Source organism: Chrysochloris asiatica, unplaced genomic scaffold (assembly GCF_000296735.1).
Source record: "Chrysochloris asiatica unplaced genomic scaffold, ChrAsi1.0 scaffold00053, whole genome shotgun sequence".
In the NCBI taxonomy this organism is placed as follows: domain Eukaryota; kingdom Metazoa; phylum Chordata; class Mammalia; order Afrosoricida; family Chrysochloridae; genus Chrysochloris; species Chrysochloris asiatica.
Genome location: NW_006408571.1, coordinates 16,157,121 through 16,170,642, shown reverse-complemented (window position 1 = coordinate 16,170,642; position 13,522 = coordinate 16,157,121). Strand labels below are relative to the sequence as shown.

The 13,522-nt window shown below is 45.8% G+C and overlaps 1 protein-coding gene across 1 annotated transcript in view; it reads right to left on the bottom strand.

The window, feature by feature from the left end:
- Positions 1-13,522, bottom strand: part of CCDC180 (coiled-coil domain containing 180) — a 76,514-nt gene that overhangs the window by 32,338 nt on the left and 30,654 nt on the right. The window contains 8 exon segments of the mRNA XM_006878330.1: positions 1,001-1,176; positions 1,712-1,938; positions 3,192-3,670; positions 3,781-3,820; positions 4,965-5,091; positions 6,840-6,955; positions 8,442-8,615; positions 10,720-10,842. Coding sequence (XP_006878392.1) covers positions 1,001-1,176; positions 1,712-1,938; positions 3,192-3,670; positions 3,781-3,820; positions 4,965-5,091; positions 6,840-6,955; positions 8,442-8,615; positions 10,720-10,842 — 1,462 coding nt within the window.

The following is a 13,522-nucleotide window of genomic DNA, read 5'->3' as shown; positions in this document are numbered from 1 at the left end:
CACAGTACTTTGGGTCTAGGCAGTAGGGAGGTCAGATGGGGTGATGTAAGAGTATGACTAAAGTGAAGACTGACTTCAAGTGTGCCCTCCCCCAACAGGAATGCCGCCCACTGCCTAAGGGAAAATGGCATCTCTGTTTTAAGTAGCACAGATTATAAAGGGAAGATATGGTTTACCATTGGTGGAGGCTGTGTCTTTCCCAGATACCTGTGGAGTTCTCACTGTTTAATTTCAAGGACAGTTCATTGCCATCAGCCCCATCTTTGGCATGTGTCAGAGAGGTTAGGTATCTTGCCCAGAGTCCCACAGCTGGAGAGGCTGAGTCTGATGACTTTAATCCCTGAGCTACAGGCTCTCCTCTAGAGCACCCCAAGGATTTGTGAGCAGATCTGGGTCCCACAGACCTAAGCCTGGGAGACTATCTCCATTTTAGTAGATGAAAAAACCCCTAAAACTCAGCAGTCAAGTCAATTCTAACTCCTGGGAAATCTATGTGTTACAGACAAGAACTGAGTTACACAAGGCTTTTTAGGCAGTAAACTTTACAGAGACTCCTGGTGTGGCGCTATAGGATAAGCACTGGACTGCTAACCAAAAGGTCGGTGATTCAAATCCACCAGACCTATACATAGTCACTATGAGTCAGAACTGAATCACTGGCACTTAACAACAGCAGCCTTTACGGGCACAGACTTTTCTTCTGTGGCTCCAATAAGTGGGTTTGAACTGCCAACCTTTATGTTAGCAGGCAAGCAGCCACCCTGAGACCTTCAGCATAAACTTCCTTTTAATTTTTTAAAAATGTTCTTGACTGAGGATTCTGATTCCCACCTTTCTCCAGGAGCCTAGGAGTTATGACACCTCACACACACTTTTCACAGTGATGAGAACTTGCCAAATGCCACATGCTTTCCAGACTGGAGCTGCTCAGGAACATGGAGCATGGGGGGCGCTGCTGCAGGAGGGTATGGGATGGGGCCTTCCCAAGGGGGGTCTCTACCTGCCCTGACGTTGTGGATGTTTCTTTCAATGTGCAGGGCTAGGGGCTGGTGCACATGCAGACGCAGCTCCAGTTTAGACTCCAAATCCTTGATCTTGGTGGCCATGGTGACCCGGATGTTGATGGCACACTGGTCAAACCATTTCTCAAGGTGCTCAAAAAAGCCAGTACGAAGTCTGAGGGAGAGACCAGCAGGAGATCTCTCTACATCAGCATATAACAGGCATCTCTTTTCTCTCCTTTGTTCCCCCAGTTTCATTGTGTGGATGGGTACTAACTCACATGCAGAAACCTCTACTGGAGGGAAGTGGGCTGTTTCCTATCTTTTGCTCTTAACAAAGAAGGCAGCAATGAATAACGTTGCATGGCCCCTGTAGAGGTGTTCCTAGAGGCTAAATTCCCTGAGTTGGGATTACCACATCAAAGGATGAATACATTTGTAATTTTGAGAGATATAGTCCAACTGCCTCCTTTGGAAAGAAGGGTGGAGGGAAGTCCTTTGAACTGGGGAGATCACTCTCACTTTGGACCCTGGTAACTACAAACAATTCCTGGACATTTGCTCTTCCGCACTGTGTGTCTACCCCTCCCTGTAGTCACTTGCATTTTTGCTTTTCCCAGATGAAACTAGCCCAGTGTTTCGTTATGATAATTCATTTAGTTAATAAAACTCAGGACAAAAGCACAAAAATATAAGGTTCTTTTACTCACTGTTTCTTAATTTCTGAAAGCAAACAGGATGGAATGATGACGTGCTGTAGGAATGTGGCATCGCAAGCCTCCTCCGTGAGCATAGTTGAGAGGTGGGAATGGGGCCTCCTGTAATTCTCTTCTTCTTCCAGGGGGAAGAAGACAAAGTATGTGTTCCCACTAGAAGTTGTGAAGGACTCCATGTCCTCATTGGAGTTTTCCCCCAGACTCTCTTCCTTGGATTCGGCCTAAGAGGGTAATAAACCTTTAGATTTGGCATCATCACATGTATTTTACCACACTTTCCTTTCTGGGCTAAATCTTGCCTACAACCCCCACCTCCCCCCCTGTTGTTGTTGCTGCGGTTGTTTGTTGTCACTGAGTCATGGTGACCCCACTTGCAGTGGAACTAAACTTGTACCATTCCCATGATCAGTCCATTGCGATCCATAAGGTTTTTTATTGGTTGATTTTTGGAAGTAGATCGATCACCAGGTCTTCTTCCTGGTCTAGCTTGGTCTGGAAGCTTTGCTGAACCTGCTCAGCAACACAGTAGGCCAGAACCCTCCACTGACAGATGGTTGTGACTACACTGGGCAGAAATCCAATGGAGGTCTCTGACATGAAAGACAAGAATTGTAGCACCAACCTCACCCCTCCCCAGGGAGTGCTTTTTAAAATTGGGAGCTTCCACATCAAAAACATCTAGATTCTGATTTCTCTCAGGAAATCAGGAGAGCTGGCAAATATGAGTCCGCATTCCCACAAGGCACCGCTGGTGTCCATCAGTCCTCATTAACCTTAGGTTTGTCTCCAGCTCCTGCGGGCATTTGAGTTTTAGATTCCCCACTGAAAAATAATTCTCACATGTGTGGCACTGTGGGCTAATGTGTCAGACTGCAAAGTCGTTTGAACTGCAAGGTCGGTGATTCAAGCTCACCAGGTGCTCCTCAGAAACCCAGTACAGGGTCGCTATGGGTTGGAATTGACTCTGACAGCACTTAACAACAACAATACCCCCAAAGGAATAGAAGGAAAAGTGTCATTTCCAATTCTATGGTTACCATGTTATCATACTGTGAGTATGAAGGTTTTGAGGAAAAGATTTTTTAACAGGTGAGTTCTGTCTGCCAGTATGGTGATGGCTGTCTTCTGAGGTGCCTATGGGTGGATTTGAACTGCCAACCTTTCAGCAAGTAGCCATCAGTTTACCCATTTGTGCTATCCCGGGACTCCTTGTACAATAAAGAGGAGATGATCATGAGAGTGGGCTGGAGACAAGGGGGAACTGTGGAGTAGGATGCAGGATGGGACATGAGGAGAGAAAGGGGGCTTTCTAGAAAGCACTGCTATCAGTTAAGAATTAGATTCCCGTTGACATAGATCAAAGTATGAATACCTTTGCAATTCTTCATAAGTCCCCCTCCACAGAGGCTTGTATGAGGGATACACAGAACCTAACACAGTTTCTCAGACCCATGAGAACCCTGTGCTAGCCTACCTCCTCCACAGATGCGTTCTCATCTTCTCCCGTTTCTTCTCCTTCCTCTTCTTCATTTTTCTCTTCCTCTTCTTCATTTTTTTCTTCCTCCTCCTCCTTTTTCTCTTCCTCCTCCTCAGTTTTCTCTTCCTTATCCTCATTCTCCTCTTGAGATGTTATGCTTTCCTCAGCCAACAATGGTTTTGAGGAGCTCTCTCTTTGAATCGGCATTTCCACTAACCCTTGAACAGATCCTTCTCCGGATGCATCTTTCTGTTTGTATAAAATAGATTTTTCTGGCTGACGCAGCATCTCTTCACTTACGAAGGAATGGATTTCTTGATACTCTTCTTCTTCTTCCATCTCTTTCATTTCTTCTGCTGATCTGGGGGTACTTGGCCCTTGACTTAGACTCTCCTCACTTTTGTTCATTTCAGCTGTAGCTCTCTGGTTTCTCCTCAGCTTCTGCATTCTCTCCAGGAAGTGCTTTTCATGAATTTCTGTGGATAACCAAAACTACAGCTCACTTTACATAGGAGCTAGCTTCCCCAACCCAGAAACACAAAGAGCAAGGTCAGTGTGAGTCAAACCTCCATTGTGAACATGTTACCTGGTTCCCTGAGTCTGAGAAAGACTTCTCCGTCCAAGTTCTACAAGGAAAAGAACACAGGACACAGAGTAACCAGCGCCATCTTCCTCAGAGGGCCACACCCAAAAGGCATCTCTTTTCCCTTAAGTACAAAGGCCTGCCCCGGGGTGTGTCAGTGTGGGAGTCAGGGAAGGATTTCTCTTAACCCTAAACAGACTAGCAATCCCCTCAGCACCTAGGGCATTAAGGGATGACACCCAGAGCAAAAGATAAAATGATAAACTGAGGGGTATCTGGAACTGGAAATGAACAAATGAACAGGCATGAATCACATACTAGAATCACATGCTAGCTCTACTCACTCGTGTGAGGTGGATCATACATAGTATGGCCTGTGGAGTTTACTGGTCTAGGCTGGAACCTAGCTGACTGACCCTGGACAAGTCCCTTAGACCCTGTGTGGATGTCCTCCCCTGTGAACTGGGATGGAATGCACCTATACATACATTCATTCTAGACTGAGCTCCTGGTTCATCCTCGAGTCTCCACCGTAAGATTTTGTAATAAAAATGTGTTCAATACACTTACCGACTCCATGGCACATAACAACAACAAAAACAACAACAATATACTAATATTGAACCTATAACCAACAAAAACACAAAAAGCCAGTTGCTATTGATTCAATTCTAACTCATGGCACATCCATGTGCTGTAATGTAAAACTGTACTCCATGTTCCACAGGGAGTCTTGGTGTGGCATAGCAGGATAATGTACTGGATTGAAAGTCAGTTTGAACCTCAAGGTCGATAGTTTAAACCCACCAACTGCTTGCTCCTTGGAAACCCAGACAGGCTAGCTATGGGTTGCAACCTACTCAATGGCACTTAACAACAAAAACAACACGCTTCATAGGGTTTTCAGGGCTGTGATCTTTTGCCAGGTCTTCCTTCAAGCAGCCAACCTTTCCATTAGTATCAGAGGGAGCATTTATGAGCAATGGGAACAGGGAGAGGAGAGGGATTTTTTGAGGAGGAGCTGGGTATTGCATGCATATGGAAGTCTGTAAAAAGGTCTGCTGACAACCACAGGCATGTCAGCTGTCTGACCATGTAGGACTCTGGCTGGCAGGTGGGAAGAAGCCATGTACTCCTTTGCATCTCTGGGAGCCGCTGTGCTTACTGGACCCCTCCCCTCTCCGTACCTGCTCAAAGATTTCCTGAACGAAAAAGTGTTGGCTGAGGGTGTAGCTGTAGGAATTGAGTTCTTTTAGTATTGTCAACGGGTATTCCGTCACTTCCTTTGTCAGGACGACATGGAAACTTTCGTACCTGTAAGGCAGGTAGGGAGACCACTGTTTAAGGAGGGGTGCTTTGCTGTTTGAGGGAGACCAAGGGCCAGGAGCAATGCCAGCGATCCCAAAGAGGCAGGGCTGAATTGAAATCTTCAGAGCTGCAGCGAGATGGACTGCAGGCATCTTCTCAACAACTCCTGATTTTGTTGTGCCCTTCTGAGGATACAAGGAATACACGTTCTTTGTAGAATATTTGGAAGACACCCAGGAGCGAAGTTCTCTGGTAGTTGTAATTGTTGTTGCTCTTCACTGATGCCAAGCTGACCCTGGACAGCCCCACGGAATGAAACGGTGCCGGGTCTTTTGTCACCCCAGGATCAGACGCAGATCCACAGAGTTCTCACTGGCTGATTTTTAGGTCACCATGCCTTTCTTTCTAGTCTATCACCGTCTGGGCGCCCTGCTGAAACTTGTTTAGCATCACAGCAAAAAACAAGCCTCCACTGACAGACAGGAAGTCGCTGAGCACGTGTGGGACTCAAACCTGGCTCTCTTGAAGGGAAGCTGAGAACTCTACCACTGAGTCATTACTGCTTCCTCTTGCCACTGTCCCAGCCCTGTCCTGGAGCTTTAGCTGCATCATCATACCAAACCCTCAAAATGCCTGAGGCTCAGGCTTTTTTCTTTTTCAGGTAAGGTAAGGAAACCAAGGCTCAGGGGTTCCTTTTCTACATGAAGTTAGGAAGCTAAACACTGCAGTCAGCTGGGCAGTGCAATTCTATTTCTGAGAATGGAGCATACTGAATGAATTGTACAAGAGCACAAAGATACAAGGACACTCACAAAAATACTGTGTGTAATATTGAGAAACTGGAACCCATCTAAAAAACCGAATCAACTGGAGGATATTGAAATCGTGATACAGCACTCACATCCAAGAATGTTAACGAATTCTACCTGGTCATTTAAAAAAGGAAATAGATCTACACTTACAAAACAAGTTCCATAGTATTATCCAAGTCTTATTTAAATAATGCTGTTGTATTATCAAATGCCATCTAGTTGGTTCCACCTCATAACCACTCTGTATTGGGTTTCCGAGGCTGTAAATCTTTATGGGAACAGAAAGTTTCATTTTTCTCTTAAGCAGCAGCTGGTGGGCTCAAATTGCCTGCCTTGTGGTTCGCAGTTCAGTGCTTATCCTACAGAGGCATGGCACTCCCTAAAGAACATTATATATGTGTATGTATTCATGTATATGGAGTCCTGGTGTGGCGCTGTGGGTTAGTGTGCTGGACCGTAAGGTTGGTTTGAACTGTGAGGTAGGCAGTTCAAGCTCACCAGCTGCTCCTTGGAAGCCCTATACAGGGTCACTGTGAGTCAGAACCGACTCAATGGTACTTAACAACAACATTCATTTGGCCTGAAATGAGGGAAACATGTCTCCACATTTGCACTAGTTGATTTGTTTTCCCTGTAACAAAGAGCATGTATGGAATACATTTTTAAAGTAGGGGAAGGGCTCATGTCCTTGATCTTCAAAGCACACTGCCTTGAAGCCTTTCAGTCAGTGTTTCAAATCAACTTGAATGACACTTTCCCCCTGAAGTTCACTCATTGGCTGATAGCAGAGCACCAAAGAGCCACAACAGTCTCCAAAGTTAGACGCAAGATTTTTAAGCTCTGGTTTACTGGGCACTCCTGGGTTCCTGAAAAGGCACCTTGTGACATTGAACTTGAATTTCAGATGATTCTTTACTGTCTTTTGAGATATGGTCTACCTACCTTAATTTTATGCTCTTCAGAAAATCTTTGGCCCTTTCCAGATATAACTTCAGTGTTTGCTCATGGCTTTGTTGCCTCAGTTGGTCCAAAAGCTTTTCCAGGTTGGCTTCCTGGTCCTGGCAGCAGCCAAAACAAAAGCAAAAAGAAGCAAATGTGAACTGCGGAGCAGGCCGACCACTAGGGTTTTAGTGCTTGCTGAGTCCCTATTGCTCCAGCTGAGGTTGTTCTCCTTGGGCATCTACAAAAAGGGGCATTAGACCCACCACTGTTCCTGTTCTCGCCACTCTGCTCCCCTGGCCTTCTCTCCCTCCTTCCACTAGCCCACACTCGTCTGTCTGTAAGGTTCTTCTTTTCCAGTCAGTCAGGCATCCTCGAGGACATGTCCCTGGTCCTGCCAAACCTTCTCGTAACACCTGATCATTACTCATCTTTCTCACACTCAGAAATGAGTGGGGGCTGGGTGGGGGCAGGCTGGGGGTTCTGGGAGGGATGGAGATTGGTCTGTTTCTCACACACTTAGGGCTCCAGGCACCCAATGCACAGGCTCAGCCCCATGGCCATGCAAAGCTTCAACTGCCCCATCTGTATAAGTTTTATAGTTTGAAGTTTTACATTTGGGCATAGAATCTGTTTTGAGTTTATTTTTGTTCATGATGTGAAATATGGATCAATTTTTTTTTTCACCTTGATCCCCTCAATTTTCCCATCTTTGTAAGGGAGAACGCTAGGCTACATCAGTAAATGGTCATCTTTCCCCATGCCCTTCCATGATGCCAAGAATGAGTTTTCGTAAGCAGTCTGAATGTAAGAGAAGAAAGCGATTCTGTGGACTCTCAAGGTTGTGATACAGCATGTGGCTTCCTCTGACTTTAACCTGGCTTTCTGGTGGTCCCCACTAACCCAGGCACTTGTCCACCTGCTCCCACCTTGTTGCTGCCCCAGAATCTGATGGCCCTTTAGCTGCTGTGAGCAAGGTTGCCATCTGAGGGGCCCACGGAACCATGGGCTCTTGGCCTGGCCCTGGCTCCCTCGGGGAAATGGGCAGTTTTAATCCATAGAATCAGGAGCTTAACGCTAGTTTGGCCATTTAGGATTTTGCTATCTTCTGGGAAGCATGCTGCTGTGGCTCCTATACCTGTAGGACGAGAAGATTGCCTTAACCACTGGGGCTTAGCTCTGGGCCCTGGGATAACCCTCCCAGGAAGGCTCAGTCTAGACCCTGATGCCACTTTCTCTTACAGGAGAGACCATCTTGGACATGTGTAGTTGGGCCTCACTGTCCACATACATGGAGCCTTGGCCTTGGGTCAGCCAGGCCCTCATCTCCTTTAACCCAAAGCAAGCCCTGTCCACCCCCAATGTCCTCCAATAATGTTCCTCCTTTCCTGGAGCCAGGTCCATCTGTCTTGCTGGCCAGGAGTTAGTAGCAGACACGGTGTGTCGGGGTAGCCTCTTTGGATGACCCTTGTATGCTCAGGCCTCAGCATGGTGCCTGGCACCTAACATGCACTGACCAATGGACAGAATGCCTGCGTGCTGACTGAGGTGCTGGGCTGACAGCCTGGGTGTGGTTGGCCCGAGTGTGGAGGGCAGTGGCTGCACCTGGTTCTCCTGGTCCTGCCTCTGTCGATGCTGCTCCATCCTCCTCTCGAGCTCCAGCTCCTGAACCGACAGTGCGCTCTGGTGGGCCTCCCACAGCTGCACTGCCTCCTGAAAGTAGCGGAATATATCCAGGCTCTGCCACTCCGTCTGCTTTGCCAGGGCCTCAAAGGACTTCTGCCATGAAAGAATCCAGGAAAAGAGGGTTAAGAGCCCAAGGCTCCTCCCCACAGGGGTCCCCCAGGTCTCTGAGGCACTGTCCCTCATATTCCATTTCTGAGCCAAGTCTGTGCTATGGCCCTACCTCCCAATGCCAGGCCCTTGGCCCGCTGACCCTGAAGCCACATCTGTAGAACTGTCTATGTCCCGCTGACAGATACAGAAGTCAGGAGACATTAACATCAGCCTGAACAGCTTTGCTTCTTTGGAGTTCCTGATTCACCAAGCCTAGGATAGATCCTCCCCTGCAGTAGAACAGCCCTGGACTTCACCTTGGTTGCTGTTGCTTTTAAATATAATGTCTCATATTTTCATCTAAAGCAAGGCCTTCTTCAGAATTTTGTATCCTTTTTTCTGTTTGTTCTTCTACTTTCGTGGTATTGAGAGATTTATCTACCAGCTCACTAGTTCTGGCTTCTGTGTCTTCAGTTCTACTCCTTTGCCCTTTCAGTGTATTGTCTATTTCAGATATTCTATTATTAATCATTTGGATCTCTTTCTGTAGGTTCTGAATTGTTTCCAATGCTGTATCTATCTTACTTGATTGTTCCTGTAGCGCTTTTCTGACTTCTTCCTTATTTTTCCATTGTAAAGTGTTTTGATACATTTTATAACCATTTTTCTGAATTCCTTTTCAGGCATTTCAAAAGCCTGCCTTCCTTCCAGTATGGAGTGTAGGTCTACCTCCAGCTCATTTGTCTCAGTCACTTTATCTTGTTTCTGGACATGTGCTAATATGATCATCTGTTTCTGTTTTTTGGGCGTATTCATTCAGTGGTTAGCTGTAGCCTTAAAACTTAGATGGGTGTGTATTTTGGTATTTTTCATGTTTTCTGATTGCCTCCAGGTAGATGTGATCAGGAGGGGTTCCCTTTTAACTCTTCTTCCTGAAAAATTTCAAGATGCCACTGTTGGTCATTATGACGTAACTCAGGATTTAATTTTCAGCCTGTTTCCTTTCTAGTCTGCCTATCCCACTCCACAATCCCTGTTCAGGCCTTTTTCCTAGTCATAAACAGTTCAGAGCCAACTGTGGTGAGTTTGCACTGCCATTTGGTTTAAAGTGGAAACGGTCCCTTTAAATTTTGAGGAGATCTGTGCGCATGAGTAGTAGAACTCTCCGGGGGTGGGAGTGGGGTGTCCACTTGCTCAGGCACTTCATCTAGTCACCAGAATGATGGTGCACAGACAGCGAGAGGCCAATAAACAGAAACAAAAAAAATGATGTCCACACTTTTATCTCTGCAGTTCTGTCAGGCGTCCCTAGTTGCTCTGATCCTTCCCTGGTTTGGTCTCATCCAAGATGGTGGCTCCAGGAGCAGCTGAGTGCTTTGGATTAGAAAGCACTGGATTTCTTTCTTCTGCTACAAATTCCACTGTCTATAAGCCTTCCAACTTTGTAAATATTCCTTTATATTTGGTTCAGAGTTCTGGGACCATCCCCTGACCCTGCTAGGCCTGGTATTCTGTGTTGTTGCTGAAGGAGCTCCTCACCGCACTTCCACTCTATCTGCCATCTTGTTTGTTTTTCCCCTCCACCTGTTTTTGAAAGGCTCTGGAAACTAAGCACAGGTTTTACATTTTTTAATGGTTGAGAAACAATCAAAGTGGTATTGTGGCATGTGAAAATGGCCTGAAGTCCCAGGTTGTGTGTCCCTCAAGTCTATGGGAAAACGGCCACAACCGCTTACATTTCCACTGTCTGGGGTTACTTCTGTGCAACAGTGACAGAGATGAGAAGTTAGCGCCAAAACGAGTTAGTCCCTGACCCTTCACAGAAAGCTTCTGTTGGCCCCCACTCTAGATCAGGAACTTATCAGGGGTGGGGACGAATTGGCCCTTTATAGTCCCTCAGTGTCCAGAGTCAGCAAGCTCTGGGAAGCTCTTGTGGCCTGGAGCGCTCGGTGTGGAAGGCCTGAACTGGCAATGGCAATGATGAGTGGACACACAAATGACACATTGTGTTGAAGGCCCCAGACCGGCCTGCTCCTCACACCCCAGTGATGCTAAGGCACCCACACCCGCCACCCTGTTCCCAGCTGGTGGGTCCCCAGCTACGCACGTCCATGGTCTCCAGCTCCTCCTCCACCTTGCTCTGTAGCACACCCACCATCTGGAAGAAGGACGGGCTCACCAGGTTCCCTGCCTCCTCCTCAGTGAAGGCTTTCCAATCCAGCAGCTGATTCTGAAGAAGACCAAGGCAGAGCCTGCCTGAGGGAGCCGGTGGGCACGGTCCTCAACTCAGAGCCTGCTCCTGTCCCCACAACCCACTGGGGAAGCCCTAGCCACAGTAGACATGGCCTCTTGTCATCATTGCACTGTGTCCATGTGCGGTGAGCAATCCATACCAGAGCCTGGGACAAGGATCCAGGCTTCACCTGGAGCCTCTGGTGAGTGGGTGGGGGGCAGGACAAAGGGAAATGCCACAGAGGTGTGAGGGGTGGAGCTGACAGCAGCTTCTCTGGGGGCAATGAATTGGGCCCCCATATCTCAAGGCCTCCCACTACCACACCAGAGAGTTTGACTTGATTGTACTTTTGCTGGGTTTTCCATCAAAACAGTTTTACAAAGCAAGGCAGGGATGGAAGTGGGGAGCAGGAAGGGACATTTTGGCAAATAGGCTCTGTGGGCTAATATGTCAGACTGCAAAGTCATTAGAACTGCAAGGTCTGTGGTTCAAGCTCATCAGTGGCTCCTTGGAAACCCTATAGAGGGTCATTGTGGGTCAGAATTGACTCGACAGCACTCAACAACAACACAAACCCCAGAAAACCTCACCATTTGTCTGTCAGTTTGTCATTCTGTGTTGGCTTGCTTGTTGGGAGCTATGCCACGGGTATTTTAAACATCAGTAGGATCACCCATGGTGGATAAGTTTTAGACCAAGACAAACTAGGAGGAAGGAGAGACAGACTTTTGAATATATGTTGTTGTTGTTGTTATGTGCCGTGGAGTCGGTTCTGACACATAGTGACTCTGTATAGGGCTTCCGAGGCTGTAAATCTTTATGGGAGCAGAAAGCCTCATCTTTCTCCCGCAGAACAGCTGGTAGTTTCAAACTGCTGACCTTGAGGTTCGCAGACTGATCTGTAAACACTACACTAACTTTATGAATAGCAGTGGAACACTGTCAGCACCAGAATTTTGAATATTGAAACATGATGAAGAGCAACAGAATATTGTCAGATATCATGCCAAAAGATGAGCCTCTCAGGCTCATCTGGGGAAGAGTGACCGGGGAAGACCTGTCTCCACAAAGTAGAGTTGACCGTGATGACATGAATGGAGTAAAGCCCTCAGGACCTTCATTTGCTGATGGGGCACAACTCAAAATGAGGAGAAACAGTTGTAAATATAGCCACTAATAAATGAAACATGGAATGTACAAATTATGAATCTGGGAAAATTGGAGATTGTAAAAAATGAAATGGAACGCATAAACATTGATATTGTAGGCCTTAATGAGCTGAAATGGACTGGTATTGGCCATTTTGAATCAAACAATCACATGGTTTAATATACCAGGAAAGGCAAATTGAAGAAGAATAGCGCCACACTCATAATGAAAAAGAACATATCACAATCTGTCTTGAAGTACAACACTGTCTGTGATAGGATAATATCCATATGCCTACAAGAAAGACCAGTTTTACCACTGTTATTAAAATTAACAAACAAACACTAAAACCAGTGATGATGAAATTAAAGAATTCAAAAAAGGAGCTTTGGTAGTGTAGTGGTTACGAATCGGGCTGTGAACTTTAAGGTCAGTGGTTCGAAACTACCAGCTGCTCCGTGGGAGAAAGATGAGGCTTTCTACTCCCATAAAGATTTACACCCTCGGAAACCCTGTACAGGGTCCTATGGGTCGGAACCAACTCGATGGCACTTAACAACAACAACAACAACAACTTCTCTAATCTGAAATTGATCAAACATGCAATCAAGATGTATTGATAATTACTGGCTATTGGATTGCAAAGATTGGAAACAAAGACGAAGGATCAGTAGTTGGAAAATATGGCTTTGGTGACAGAAATGATGCAGGAGATCTTGCAAGACCAATCTTGCAAGACCAATGACTTCTTCATAGCAAATACATTTTTTAAACAGCATAAAAGATGACTATACACTTGGACCTCACCAGATGGAATATACAGAAATCAAATTGACTACATCTGTGAAAAGAGATGGTGGAAAAGCTCCATAGTATCATTCAAAACAAGGCCAGGTGAGACTGTGAAACCGACCATCAATTGCTCATATGCAAGTTCAGGCTGAAGCTGAAGAAAATTAAAACAAGTCCACATAACCTTGAACATATCCAACCTGAATTTAGAGATCATCTAAAGAACAGATTTGATGTATTAGACATGAAAGACTGAAATCCAAAAGAGTTGTGGGATGACATCAAGAACATCATACAGGAAGAAAACAAAAGGTCAATAAGAAGACAAGAAAGAAGGAAAAGACCAAAATGAATCTCAGAAGACACTCTGAAACTTACCCTCCTGCATAGAGATGCTAAAGCAAATGGAAGAATTGAAGACGTAAAAGAGCTGAACAGAAAGTTTCAAAGGTAAGCTCAAAAAGAGAAAGTCAAATATAATGAAATGTGCAAAGACCTGGAATTAGAAACCCAAAAGGGAAAAACATGCTCAGTATTTCTCAAGCAGAGAGAATTGAAGAAAAATTCAAGCATCGACTTGCAATATTGAATGATTCTATGGGCAAAATATTGAATTTTGCAGACAGCATCAAAAGAAAATGGAAGTTACTGTACCAAAAGGAAATGGTCAATGTTCAATAATTTCAAGAGGTAGCATATGATCAAGAGCTGATGATAATGGGAAGAAGTCCAAGTT